Source organism: Lolium perenne, chromosome 1, assembly GCF_019359855.2.
Source record: "Lolium perenne isolate Kyuss_39 chromosome 1, Kyuss_2.0, whole genome shotgun sequence".
Lineage (NCBI taxonomy): Eukaryota > Viridiplantae > Streptophyta > Magnoliopsida > Poales > Poaceae > Lolium > Lolium perenne.
Window position 1 is genome coordinate 55142867 of NC_067244.2, and position 13999 is coordinate 55156865.

At 43.0% G+C, this 13999-nt stretch overlaps 1 protein-coding gene across 12 annotated transcripts; it reads left to right on the forward strand.

The window, feature by feature from the left end:
* Positions 1-493: 493 nt before the first annotated feature.
* On the forward strand, positions 494-9828 carry LOC127331265 (arogenate dehydratase 2-like). 12 transcript variants are annotated; one of them, XM_071827317.1, is made up of 16 exons: positions 498-684; positions 941-1144; positions 1247-1330; positions 1495-1590; positions 1671-1748; positions 1991-2083; positions 2188-2255; positions 2358-2439; positions 2518-2724; positions 2981-3078; positions 3331-3591; positions 3686-3775; positions 3884-4079; positions 9268-9369; positions 9482-9546; positions 9623-9828. In XM_071827317.1, the coding sequence occupies exons 2-9, from the start codon at positions 1130-1132 to the stop codon at positions 2548-2550; spliced, it is 549 nt and encodes a 182-aa protein (XP_071683418.1). In that variant the 5' UTR covers positions 498-684; positions 941-1129; the 3' UTR covers positions 2551-2724; positions 2981-3078; positions 3331-3591; positions 3686-3775; positions 3884-4079; positions 9268-9369; positions 9482-9546; positions 9623-9828. The 12 variants fall into 12 exon arrangements, with proteins under 12 accessions (XP_071683441.1, XP_071683444.1, XP_071683427.1 ...); XM_071827320.1 differs by having other exon boundaries at positions 9632-9828; XM_071827330.1 differs by lacking the exons at positions 9268-9369; positions 9482-9546; positions 9623-9828 and having other exon boundaries at positions 3331-3406; positions 3486-3591; positions 3884-4942.
* Positions 9829-13999: the final 4171 nt, after the last annotated feature.

Genomic DNA, 13999 nt, shown 5'->3' on the forward strand with positions numbered 1-13999 from the left:
TGTTGGAGATTGTTGCGGCTCGATGGGATTGGCGCCATCAATTGAATAGAGAAATGGAATCTTGGGGTAACAAACTAGGGTCTCGGGATTTCTCCCAAGTTCTTCCCTCCACTCGTCAGTCCTGGCACTGTTTGCATTTTTCTTTGTTCACCATTGTGGGTTTATTTTATAAATTATCACGTTGAAAGAGTTTATATGGGGTTTGTGGAGATACCTTGGAATTATCCCATTCAATACCTGCTTAGTAAACATGCTATTGGAGATTTCTCGAGATCTTGAATAATTCTCTCTAATAGTCTACAATACACTTCAAATTAACAGTAAAGCCAAGCTAACTAGGCCTCATCTCCACATTTTGGCGTCATCACCCGTCGGATCTCGAGATTGAACACTCAATATAGCTTGATCCTCTGGTGAATCCTATACACCGAACAGGTCGGTGTATAGGATGCGCCGCACACCCCCTCGTTCATTTTGGGCCGGCCCATATCCCGCCGACTGTTTCTTCTGGCTTTTCCCCATGCTTCTTCTCCGGAATATCCGCCGCTGAGAGTCGAGAGTTCCTTCTCCCGTTCCTTCTCCCGTTCGTTCCCCGAGTCCTGTCCTCCGCCTCCGCCCCTTTCTTGCTCGAGTTCTGATCTCTTCGGGATCTGATTCATTCGTCTCACACCGGTGCGGCGGAAGGTCAGTTCCATTCCTTCTTCTCCCCGTACGCGCAATAATGGATTCGTGTTGATTAGGATTTTTCCAGATGATTCGTTCGTTCTGTTTTTTTGGCTTGCTAGCTAGGATTCGTACGGTTTTAGAGATCCCCATAGACTTTGTTTCCGTGGATAGCTGGTCCTGCCCAACATCTCAAGCCTATGATAGCTAATTTTCAGGTGCGCCGCGCATCTCATGTGTTTACTAATAACGGAGATGTACTCCGTCTGTCTAACAGGCTGTTGAAAATTGTGTCGCTGATCGCGCGGTGCTGCCGCTAAAGAATTCTTTAGGTGGCAGCATACGTCGAAACTACGACCTTCTGCTTCGCCATAATAAGCTGCACATTGTTGGCGAGGTGCGGCTCGCGGTTCGCCACTGCTTGTTGGCCAACCGTGGTGTCAAGATTGAGAACCTACGGAGCGCCATGGGCCATCCTCAAGTGAGCCTGATTTGCCCAGCTGTTCCACGGATTTATTTCTGCAATTTTTTTTCATTAGTCTCTATTGGGTTCCATATCTTCTTTCTGAAAACTAATGTGTAGGCCCTTGCGCAATGTGAGCAAACACTGACGAAGTTAGGCATCGATCATAGAGAAGCTGTTGATGATACAGCCGGCGCGGCCAAGGTAGGACACTGTTTATCCTACCTGTTACACTGATTATAATTATGTCACTTCTTGGTTATCACAAAAATTATGTGAACTTGGTTGTTCAGTATTATATCATAACACCAAGTGGGTTTACCTAGTTGATTCTGTTATTACTAATCAAAGTAATATGTGTCCTTTAGTATATTGCAGAACAAAAACTCCAAGACACTGGTGCAGTTGCTAGTTCGTTAGCTGCTCAACTTTATGGACTTGATATTCTTGCAGAAAATATCCAGGTAGAAAAAATATATTTCCGAAATCATAATAGAACATCTTATCTCCTTTTACTGGAAAAATAACTTACATATTTATGTAGGATGACACAGATAACGTAACCCGTTTCATGATGCTGGCTAGAGAACCCATTATTGCTCGCACTGATAAGCCATTCAAGGTACTAAAATTCATTCAGTTTTTTTTCTTTGGTTTCGAAACTATCTCTCTTTTTTTCAATAGAATTTTATGACTAAGTGCAGGATGCATCATTTTGGGTCTGAACACTAAATGAAACACCAAATGTAAATTGCAAAAAAAATGGGCTCTTTTTCAGATACAGGGAATCTTCCTGCAATTCACCGCTCGTATATTTCCAGTAACTCTTAATAAAATATAGCTCTACCATCATATGATCTCCAGACCAGTATAGTGTTCTCACTAGAAGAAGGGCCTGGACAACTCTTCAAGGCGCTCGCAGTGTTTGCTGCTCTCAGAAAAATTAATCTCACCAAGGTAGGTTCAACAATCTCATGAGTTCAGTATTTATTTAAAACCCACATGCGCTGTTTGAAGCCGAACTGATAAGTCCTGCATCGTTTTTGTATGGTGATGCGCAGATGGAAAGTCGTCCACACAACAAAAGACCTCTACGTGTAGCTGATGATAATTGTTCCACACCACTGAAGTAAGAACAAAGATTTATTCATTTGAAATTTAATCAACAGTACACAGATTGAGCTACATGAAAACTTTATATACAATAATGCTTCTCAAACTGTTGTACCAGGCACTTCGATTACCTTTTCTATGTAGATTTCGAGGCGTCAATGGCTGATCCAAATGCTCAGAATGCTCTGAGTAACTTAAAGGTGTGGTGTCATTGTTTAATATGGTCTGGTTTGTAAGCGAGTGGTGACTCAGTTCGTTTTGTTTTTGTTTCTTTGCAGCAAGAGTTTGCTACATTCCTGAGAGTTCTTTGAAGCTACCCTACTGATGTTAGTGAAACATGAATTTTCTGGCACCTGCTTCATACGATGTGCTTTTGAGTTTGTTGTCAATATTTGGCTCCGGAAGAGCAGCATTTTTTCAACGAGGAAGAGTTGCCATTTTGTAACTCCACGATTCGTTTCTGTCCACATTAAATCTTCATGGGGGTACATTGTTCATTCCATGTTACATTACTTGTCCAGATGCTCTTTACTTTCTGTGAGGGAATTCTTGACATATTTCCTTTTTTTTATCTGAGCTCGCAAGGGCTTAGTGCTAGATAATTGGTGGAGAATAGTCTTTGGTCCCTTTGTTTGTCTGTTTGTATCCAGTCAAGGTTCCTAAATAGTTTTTTTAAAGCTTTTGCCATAATTTCTGTAAGGGAGGAGGCTATATGAACATGATAATGATCATTTCACACAGGTAATCCAAGTAATGACATGGGTGATGCCGTGATGGAATAGAAATTTCCATGTCTTACAACCAGAGTCCTGAGATGAATTCAGGAGGACCATTTGCAGGTAATTTTTCTAAATATCTAATGTTTCCTTTAAAAAAAAATAGGTTTGTTCTTTTTTCAATTGCTGTACAGAATGTTTTCTAACTGGTATAGTTCTACATATATTAAATGTTCAGGTTCTTTAATACTTTATATGTTGTTTTACCTATTTTTGCCATAGGAAATGCAAACAATTCTATGATTGTAATGCCTGGAACTGGAACCGATCATAATTGTAATGTCTCATGTATTTCCTTTTGTGTTCTTTCTGTAGTTAACGTCATGGACATTGTTCCGCAATGCAAACCGAGTATATAATCTAGGTTTTCGGCACTCAGATACATCCAGAGGTCTTTCATATCCAAGCATGATTTGAATAATCTATTGCAGCTCCCTGGTCACCTTATGGTCCCTATGAATCTCCTGCAGTCGCTCGTTGGCCACACTTCACATGGTGAAGAAAAAGTCTTTCAGCACAAAGAAAAGATTATCAACTTCAGTAAGGAAATAAACCGTAATATAGTATCCATTCAAGGTTGGTGTCAAGTAATTTTTTGTGTCTTTTTTAGTTATGCTTGCATTTTTTTCCCATAAATGAGGATATATATTCACCTGATTTTATTACACAGAGAATACCATGAAATACATTGGTGATGGAATACCAATTGGTATGTCTTATGGTGGGTCTCCTGTGACCAATACAGCTGGAACAGATGCAGGTAATTTTTAGAACTTTACAAAATTATTGTCATGTTCTACAAGCTGTTACTTTCCAGTGGTTCTCTGACATTTAATTCGGATGTATGTTGTTCTTTTTTTGGTCGTAGGAATGGTGAACAATGATATGATTGTAATGCGTGGAACTATATCTGATCAGAATAGTTTTGAAAAGAGGAACAGGAAAAAGCGTGCTGCAAAAGCAACAACACATGAGAGGAACATGCCAGAGTTGGTTATAGATCATTTCATTGAAGCCTTCAACAATAAGCATCTCAGGGTCAACAGATTCAAGAAACCAAACCAGTAAGTAAAATCTCCCTGATTTGGTCAAGTATGAATATTGTTTTTAAAATGATATGTAATTTCAAGATTACTTCCTTTTCTTCTTTTTTTCATAATGCTTGCTGATACGTCTCCAACGTATCTATAATTTCTGATGTTCCATGCTAGTTATATGACAATACCTACATGTTTTGCTCACACTTTATAATGTTTTTATGCATTTTTCGGAACTAACCTATTAACAAGATGCCGAAGTGCCAGTTCCTGTTTTCTGCTGTTTTTGGTTCCAGAAAGGCTGTTCGGGCAATATTCTCGGAATTCGACGAAACAAAAGCCAAACATCTTATTTCACCGAGACGGACCAGAACACCGAAGGGGAGCCGGAGAGGATGCCCAGGGCCCCCACACCATAAGGCGGCGCGGGAGGCCCCCTGGCCGCGCCAGCCTATGGGGTGGGCCCCCCAGGCACCCCCTTGCGCCACCTCTTCGCCTATAAAATCTCTCGCGACCTAAAAACCCGATACCAATTCACGAAACTTCAGAAAGACTCCAGGGGCGCCGCCGCCATCGCGAAACTCCGTTTCGGGGGACAGAAGTCTCTGTTCCGGCACGCCGCCGGGACAGGGCAGTGCCCCCGGAAGTCATCTCCATCGACGCCACCGCCTCCATCATGCTCCGTGAGTAGTTCCCCCATGGACTACGGGTTCTAGCTGTAGCTAGTTGGTACTCTCTCTCCCATGTACTTCAATACAATGATCTCATGAGCTGCCTTACATGATTGAGATCCATCTGATGTAATCGGTGTTGTGTTTGTTGGGATCCGATGAATTGTTACATTATGATCAGTCTATCTATATAAGTTTGTGAAGTTATTGTTGCTGCAATCTTGTTGTGTTTAATGCTTGTCACTAGTGCACGAGTGGCATGATCTTAGATTTAAGCTCTATAATTATTGCTTAGATTGTATCTACAAGTTGTTTGCACATGTCTATGTCCGGAACCCGAGGCCCCAGAGTGACAGCAACTGGGATAACTGGAGGGAAAAGCGTAGGTATGAGGATCACATGTTTTCACCAAGTGTTAATGCTTTGCTCCGGTGCTCTATTAAAAGGAGTACCTTAATTACCAGTAGATTCCCTAGAGGCCCGGCTGCCACCGGCTGGTAGGACAAAACATGTTATGCAAGTTTCTCATTGCGAGCACGTATGACTATATATGGAAAACATGCCTACATAATTAATAATCTTGATGTTCTGTCTTAATGCTATTTCAATCCTATCAATTGCCCAACTGTAATTTGTTCACCCAACACTTGTTACTTGTTATTTGAGAGTTACCACTAGTGTAGATAGCTAGGAACCCCGGTCCATATCTTATCATCATATACTCGTTCTATATGTCATTGGAAGTAGTGTCAACTATTTTCTGGTGCCATTGCCTACGTATTCTTTATTCTTTGCTATTCTTTATATTCTTGTTACTATTGCTCTCATATTATTGTTGCTGTATTCTTGTTACATTATTGCTCTCATATTATCACGCTTTCACATCACCCCTATTACTAGTGCTTTTCCAGGTGCAGCTGAATTGACAGCTCAGTTGTTAAGGCTTATAAGTATTCTTTACCTCCCCTTGTGTCGAATCAATAAATTTGGGTTTTACGTCCCTCGAAGACTGTTGCGATCCCCTATACTTGTGGGTTATCACTTGCTCCATCGCACTTTATACATGTTTGAAATGTCAAAATAATTGTTAGTATTTTATTTTTTTTATTGAATTTTTTTGGATGATGTTTTGTAAATAAACATACAGAGAGGTCTTTTATCATAACTACATGTATTTTTTAAAAAAAATCATGGAAGTAAACCGTTCATGACAAGAATCCGTTCATGTTTTTTAAAATGTTCAAGAAAGGAAGCCGTTCGTCCCAAGAATCCGTTCATGATTTTTTAAATATTCATGGAAGTAAACCGTTTATGCCAAGAATCCGTTCATGCTTTTTAAAATGTGCATGGAAGGATACCGTTCATGACAAGGATCCGTTCATGCTTTTATAAATGTCCAAGGATAGAAACCGTTTATAAATGTCCAAGGATAGAAACCGTTCATGCCAAGAATTCATTCATGATTTTTTGAATGTTCAAGGAATGAACCTGTTAATGACAAGAATCCGTTCATCCTTTTTAAAATGTTCATGCAAGGAAACCGTTCATGCCAAGAATCCATTCATCCTTTTTAAAATGTTCATGCAAGGAAACCGTTCATTCCAAGAATCCGTTCATTCTTTTTAAAATGTTCATGGAATGAAATCGTTCATGAAAAGAATCCGTTCATCCTTCTTAAAATGTTCATGGAAGGAAACCGTTCGTATCATACTCATTCATGCTTTTTTAATTGTTCATGGAAGAAAACTGTTCGTGCCAAAATTTGTTCATTGCTTTTTTAATTGTTCAAGTAAGGGACCCGTTCATGACAAGAATCCGTTCATGCTTTTTAAAATGTCCAAGGAAGGAAGTCGTTCATGCCAAGATTCCGTTGATGGTGTTTTATAAATGTCCAAGAAAAGAAACCGTTCATGCTTTTAATAATGTTCAAGGAATGAAACCGTTCATGCCAAGAATTTGTTCATGCTTTTTAAAATGTCAATGAAGGAATACGTTCATGTCAAGAATCCATTCGTGCTTTCTAAAATGTTCATGGAAGGAAATCGTTCATGACAAGAATACGTCCATCCTTTTCCAAAAGTTCATGGAAGAAAACCATTCATTCCAAAAATCCGTTCATCCTTTTTAAAATTTTCATGCAAGGAAACTGTTCATGCCAAGAATCCGTTCATCCTTTTGAAAATTTTCATGCAAGGAAACCGTTCATGCCAAGAATCCATTCATTCTTTTTTAAATGTTCACGGAATGAAACCGTTCATGACAAGAATCCATTCATCCTTCTTAAAATGTTTACGGAATGAAACCGTTCGGGCCATATTCGTTCATGCTTTTTTAATTGTTCATGGAAGAAAATCATTCGTGCCAAAATTCGTTCATTCTTTTTTAATTGTTCAAGTAAGGGAACCGTTCATGACAAGAATCCGTTCATGCTTTTTAAATGTCTAAGGAAGGAAGTCGTTCATGCCAAGATTCCGTTGATGCTGTTTTATAAATGTCCAAGGAAAGAAACCGTTCATGCTTTTTAAAAATGTTCAAGGAGTGAAACCATTCATGATAAGAATCCGTTCATATTTTTTCAAAAGTTCATGAAAGAAAACCATTCATGATAGGAATCCTTTCATCCTTTTTAAAAATGTTCATGGAAGGGAACCGTTAGAAGTGTCAAGAATTCGTTCATGATTTTTTAAATGTTCATGGAAGGAAACGGTTCATGTCAAGAATCCACTCATGATTTTTCAAATTTTCATGGAAGAAGTCGTCATGATTTTTTAATTCCAAGGAATGAAACCGCTCATGTCAAGAATCCGTTCATGCTTTTTAATTCCAAGGAATGAAACCGCTCATTCCAAGAATCCGTTCATGCTTTTTTAAATGTCCAAGAAAGGAAACCATTAATGCCAAGAATCCGTTCATGCTTTTTAAATTGTTAAGGAAGGAAACCATTCATGCCAAGAATCCGTTCATGCTTTTCTAAATGTTCATGGATGGAAATCATTCATTACAAGAATTCGTTCATGCTTTTTAAAATGTCATGGAAGGAAGATGTTCATGTCAAGAATCCGTTCATGCTTTCTAAAATGTTCATGGAAGGAAATCGTTCATGACAAGAATACGTTCATCCTTTTTAAAATTTTCATGCAAGGAAACCGTTGATGCGAAGAATCCGTTCGTTCTTTTTAAAATGTTCATGGAATGAAACGAATCCATTCATCCTTTTTAAATTGTTCATGGAAGGAAACCATTCATGCCAAGTATCCGTTTATGCTTTTTTAGTTGTTCATTGAAGAAACCGTTCTTGCCAAGAATTCGTTCATGCTTTTTTAGTTGTTCATGGAAGGGAATCAACCATGACAAGAATCCATTCATGCTTTTTAAAATTTCCAAGGAAGGAAGCCGTTCATGACAAGATTCCGTTGATGCTTTTTTTACAAATGTCGAAGGAAAGAAACCGTGCATGCCAAGAATTCGTTCATGCTTTTTAAAATGTTCAAGGAAGGAAAACGTCCATGCCAAGAATCCGTTCATGCTCTTTTAAAAGTTCATGGAAGAAAACCTTCATGCCAAGAATCCATTCATTCTTTTTTTTAAATGTTCATGGAAGGAATCCGTTAATGACAAGAATCCGGTCATTCGTTTTAAAATTTTCATGGAAGGAAACCGTTCATGACAAGAATCCGTTCATGATTTTTTAAATGTTCATGGAAGAAGCCGTTCATGCCAAGAATCTGTTCATCCTTTTCTAAAGATATCATAATTTGTAATATATAACTTTGACATGATATATTTCCATTCAAATACTCACTGTTATCTATGTAAGAAATGACCGATCGCTATTTCTTATATTCTAGGATTTCTCCCTAGAATATGTTGGCACAGAATGCATGACTGGTATAGTTTCTAAAAACCAATCCTCCATTGTTTTAACCAACTCTATAATTCCATATAAAGTACATTATAGGTATTTCAGGAGAAACTAGCATAATGTTTTTGTGCTATACCTGTGTAAGGTCCACATTCCTTGCCCATTAGGTATACAGTGGGTTCTTATTGTGGCTAACTTCATAGATAAATCCTTTGATGTACTCAATCCTGATTACTCAGTTGAAAAGTTCTCCTCCATAGTTAACATTGTAATATTCAATTCAAGCATCTATTCCTGAAAAGTTACCCTGGTTGTTTCAAGTTCAAGATACGTGATTTCAACGTAAATTATGTTCATGTGCCTAAACACAACTTCATGTGATAATCACAGATTACTACTATCCTTTAAAACATTTTGGTGTCTTTGTACATTTTCCAATACTTAATATGGCATTTCTCATTTTCATTTCTCCGGATATGACTCTGGCATTTTTGTGATCCAATTCATGAGATGGTACAATGGAGTTGAAGTAAAACCATTCTCAAATGTTAGCCATTTCTCCTTCAAATTTAGTAACTCTGTTTGTTGAGCTTTAGGAAATCTTATATGCACCTGAAAAACTATTTTATAAATATTATTCTTGTTTGACATTGTTGTTTTTTTCATATATGTTTAATAAAAGGTTGATGTGCAAGCCATCTGCGAAAAAGTTTCTTGGTAGATTTTGATAAACAAGTTTAATGAGCAGCAGGTACCAATCGCAAGGAATTTCATTGCTAAAGATGTAAGTTTTATTTTCTACAGACCATTTTTTCAAGTTTGCTTCTATGCATTTACCATAGAAAAATTAATTCACTCTTACATTTCTCTCCATTTTATAAATTAATTTTTCATAGGCTCCGCACATTCTTCATTGAATTAAGCTACTACCAGTGAAGATGGCAGTTGATGTACCACAAAAGTAAGTTTCCTTTTCAAAAAATAACTACTGGGTTCATTCTCAAAATTTATTTATTTATTTGAACTGATTTTTTCAGAGGATTCAGCAATGGGGAGGAGACACAGAACATTCACATGGAAAAAGAATCAACATTTAGCTCTCCTAGTGTTAAACAGTTTCATAATGCAGCAGTAGATCTGATGTAGTGATACAAAACAATTTTTGTACACCATGATCACATATTGACAAATTATGTCCTTGGTTAATCTCTGCTGCAATTTTGAATTAGACTTCTGTTACCAAGTTCGAATTGTTTACTTTGGTCAATAGAAATACTACAATTATTGTTGCTATTTTTTATTCACTACCTGTACATACCGAAATGAAACAGTACGGAAACATGTTTTCTATGGAGAAGAAAAGTTATGCAAACATCCGAACAGGTACTCCACCAGCGATGCGAATTATTCGAACCGGTACCGCACCCACACCAAACCAGACGGCTACTACCGAAAATGGGCCAAGCCCACCAACACCCAGGGGGTGTGCGGCAGCTCGTAAGCCACCGACCAGGTCGGTGTAAAGCAACCCCCTGATCCTCTCACCGATCGGCCCTGTCTCGTTTCACCGCACGCAGCCGCTCATCCCGGCCAGTCCAACGTGTATGGGCCGCTACTCCAAAAATCTACCTGGGCAGCCTGTGGTAAATTGGGCCGATTTGAATTGCATAGAGGTTGGCCCAGTTTGTTTCCTTTGTCTTCTGTTTCTCCGCAGCCCTACGAGCGCCTCTTCCCCTTCGGAGCGCGGGAGCTCCTGCTTACGGTGATCACTCATGGCGGAACCTCGACCACTCCTCTGCAGGAGTGCAGGTACGTAGTTCGTGACGACGCTCCACCATCTTCCTCACGTATTTATGGGATTAAGCACGACCTAGGGTGCATTACCGTTCGTCCCTACTTTCTGTTTCTCCTAAGTTTGGGCAGCAATTTGCTCCACGATGGTGGAGGCGGCAGGTAGGATTTTACACCAGGTAACTTACTCCAGGTTAACCCGTCTGTCTAGGCGCCGTAGACGGTTTGGTTCATTCAGCCGGAGCGGCGGCGGGGAGGCCACGGTGATTGTCGTTGCCTAATCGACGGTGCCTCGGAGGAGGGATCCTCACGAAGGGGAGAAGAAGTAGGGGCCATAGGGCGGAGTGCACACGGGACGGTGGTACGCGATTTACCCAGCTTCGGAACACCTGCACGATGACAGGGCCTACTGCTGCTTGTCTGGAATTATCTGGGCGCTTTCGCGATGTTACAATGAGTTGTGGTTGTGCCTCTAAGGCTCCTAGGATCCGGCTTATAAAGACGCACGGATCTAGGGTTTACATGGAGAGTCCTAGCCGGATTACAGGTTTGCCTAACTACGGTACAATGTCTTGCCGTGTACGTCAAGGATCCACCCTTCCATCTATGTCGTACCGGATCCGGGTCCCTACTGGGCCTTCATGGATCCGGGTTCCTCCAAAGGTCGGTCGGATCCGGCTCGCTGCTCCTGGGCCGGATATCTTCCATCAAGATCAACAGCAACTGGGCCGCCCGATGGGCCACATGCCTCATCACCATCTGTGGGCCACCCGGGCTTGCCGGATCTAGGCACTGTCGATGGTACACCCATGAAGTATACCCACAATAGTAGCCCCCAGAGTTCTCCGAGTTTCGCCTGCTGTTTCCGCCTCGCTAGTCTACTATGGTCTCCGACAATATGGGTAACGCGGAGAAGCTTGAAGAACTCCAACTTCACATTTTCTTCTTTTCCCAACTTTTAGTCGGAAAATGCTCCCATTCTGCGGGACTTCATCCATCGACGATTCGAAATACGTTTCCGGGTTACTTCCCTGCTTGCGAACGAGAGCCAACTTATTTTCACGCAATTACCCGGAACCTTAAAAGGATCAAACGGTTCCGCCAATTCTGGCGCCATTTTCGCGCGATTTGTGCGGTAACTTATCTCTAGCCATTTTTACCGTTTAGGGTTTGGGACACGTGTCATGCATCCAACGGTGCGACGCTTGTGTTCCGACCACAGGATGCGGAGCACGAATCTCGTCCCACCAGCCTATAAATATCCGCCGTCGACCCCCTAATCCTCATTCACCCCCCTTTCTACCTCTCTGCGAAGCGCCGCCTCGAGCTTTCTCTTCGCCGTGCCGGAATCTCGCCGGAGTTTCGCCGGAGCTGCTTCGCCGCCATACGGAGTTCGTCCTGTTCTTAACTTCAGCGAGCCACCGCGCCGAAACCTCGTCGCCGGCGACTCCGGCCACCGCGGACTCCATCACGGTGAATTCTCGAGCTTCGCTCTCGCGCCATAGTCGGTAGGTATGATCATTAGGTTGACGACGCTGGATCCGACTAAGGAATGTTTCTACCAATGTCTTTTCTTCAGATGTCTTCAACGACTCCGCCTCCAACCTCTGAACCAATCCTGGCAACCCCAATCTCCTCCGCCCCTCCACCCTTCGTCCCAGTCAGGCTGCATCCTTCAAAGGATTCCGGCAAGGAGGCTGAAGGGACTTCTGCTAACCCGGAGAAAGCCTCCGGGGCGGATCAGGCGGAGCATAAGGCGGAAGAAATCGTCAAAAAATCGAAGGCTCGCAAACGAGACTCTGAAGCCAAGGGAAAATGGTGGCCCTGTACCACCACTGAGATGGAGCTGAAGAACCTCGAGGCGGAGGGCTTCCTGCAACCCGGAAGCTGGAGGTCAGTTCCAAACGCTTTAGCTCCAGCTCCGGAGGACAACGAGATGGTGCTGACGAAAGCACTGGTGGAGCGGGGCTTTTCATTTCCGCCTTCGGACTTCTTCCTGGAAATCCTGAAGGTCTATGGGCTCCAGCCCCATAACATTTCTCCGAACAGCGTGCTTGCGATCAGCAATCACGTCACCCTCTGTGAGGGCCATCTCCGGGTAACTCCCGAGCTCTCCCTGTTCCAATATTACTTCACTGTCAAGAAGGAGAGGATACGGCAGTCCACCGAGCTAGCAACATGCGGATCCATCACCTTCATGATCCGCCCAGGCCGCGTCTACCCCCACACCGACCGCCACGAATCCGCGCGGTACTGGTCTGGGGGCTTCTTCTACTTGAAGGACGTCTCCGACCCAGCGAGCACAAGGAAGTTGCCGCCGTTCAAGAACTGCCCCGCCACCGAGCTTCCGGCATGGTCACACTGCCCCCACCTCTCCGAGTCGCCCCAGCTCACACGCGCCGTCAGGCGGATCTGCAAGCTAACGGAGGAGGGGCTGACAGGGAAGGACTTGACCCTTCCCTGGTTCACCAAGCGGATCCAGCCGCTCCAACACAGGGACCACCTGATGTTCCAGTACACAGGGCGCGACGACCCAATGCGCGCCACAAAAGACAATCTTTCCGCCGACGCCATCGACAAGAGGATCCGGGTCCTCATCAAGATTCCGCGTGAACTTCACGTTCACGTGTGCAACAAAGACATTCACATGAATGGTTCCGGAACCGCGGTACGTCGCCTTGACTTTAGCCCATTGTGTTTCTTCGCATTCAAATTTTTTGTCTAAGTGTTTAACTCTATGCATTAGCTCGAGGCACTTGAAGAAAGTGAACTTGGAACTCTCCTCCGGATTCCTTCCACCGGCAACACGGATCCGGAAGCTGCGTCAGAGGCGGAAGCTCATGAGGCTCCGCGCCCTTCTAAGAGGAAAAGAGCTGCTCCCTCCAGCCCTTCGGCCAAACGTGCCCGCGACGCGCTGAACATCGCGGCAACTCGCAAGGCGGAGGCGGAGAAAAAGCGCCTCAAGCTCATTGATACCAGCAACCGATCCCAAACGGACATCCAGCAGTTCTTCAGACCTTCCGGGTAAGTGCAAAGTTTTCGAAGGAAAATTCTTCCGCTATCGTGAATCAGCACATACTTAATTGTAATGCTCTTTTCTTTTTGCAACAGAAGTTCCGAAAACCAGCCCCCCAAGGCCCCTAAAGCCCCCAAGAAGAAGACTAATCCATCTCCGGCTTCCATACCAGTCACACCAGAAGTCGGAGTTCCACCCAAGGCTGCTTCAGCCGCCAAGCCGGATCCTAAGGACGTCATCAACGTTGATGACATCCCTGAAGATCCGACCACCGAGACTGCGCAAGGCAATTCCGGCAAGGGTGCCTCCTCATCTGCTCCTCTGCCTGAGCAACCCACCGCTACTTCCGCCGAGCCAACGGCCGAACAATACGAGCAGAAAGTGCAGCTGATCCATGCCACTGGCGCGTCCCAAACTCCGTCACTGCAGAAGCTCCCCCTTTCTCAACGTCACGCGGAAATTTCAGCCATGATGGAGAAAGTATGGGGGCCTGCGGATACGGAGATGAAGGAGCTCTCCGACCTTGAGAGCGAACTCAAGGTCTTTTTTGCTAAGCATAAGGAGGTGCGCCAGGTAACACTAGCCCCCAAGCATTGGCTCAGACATT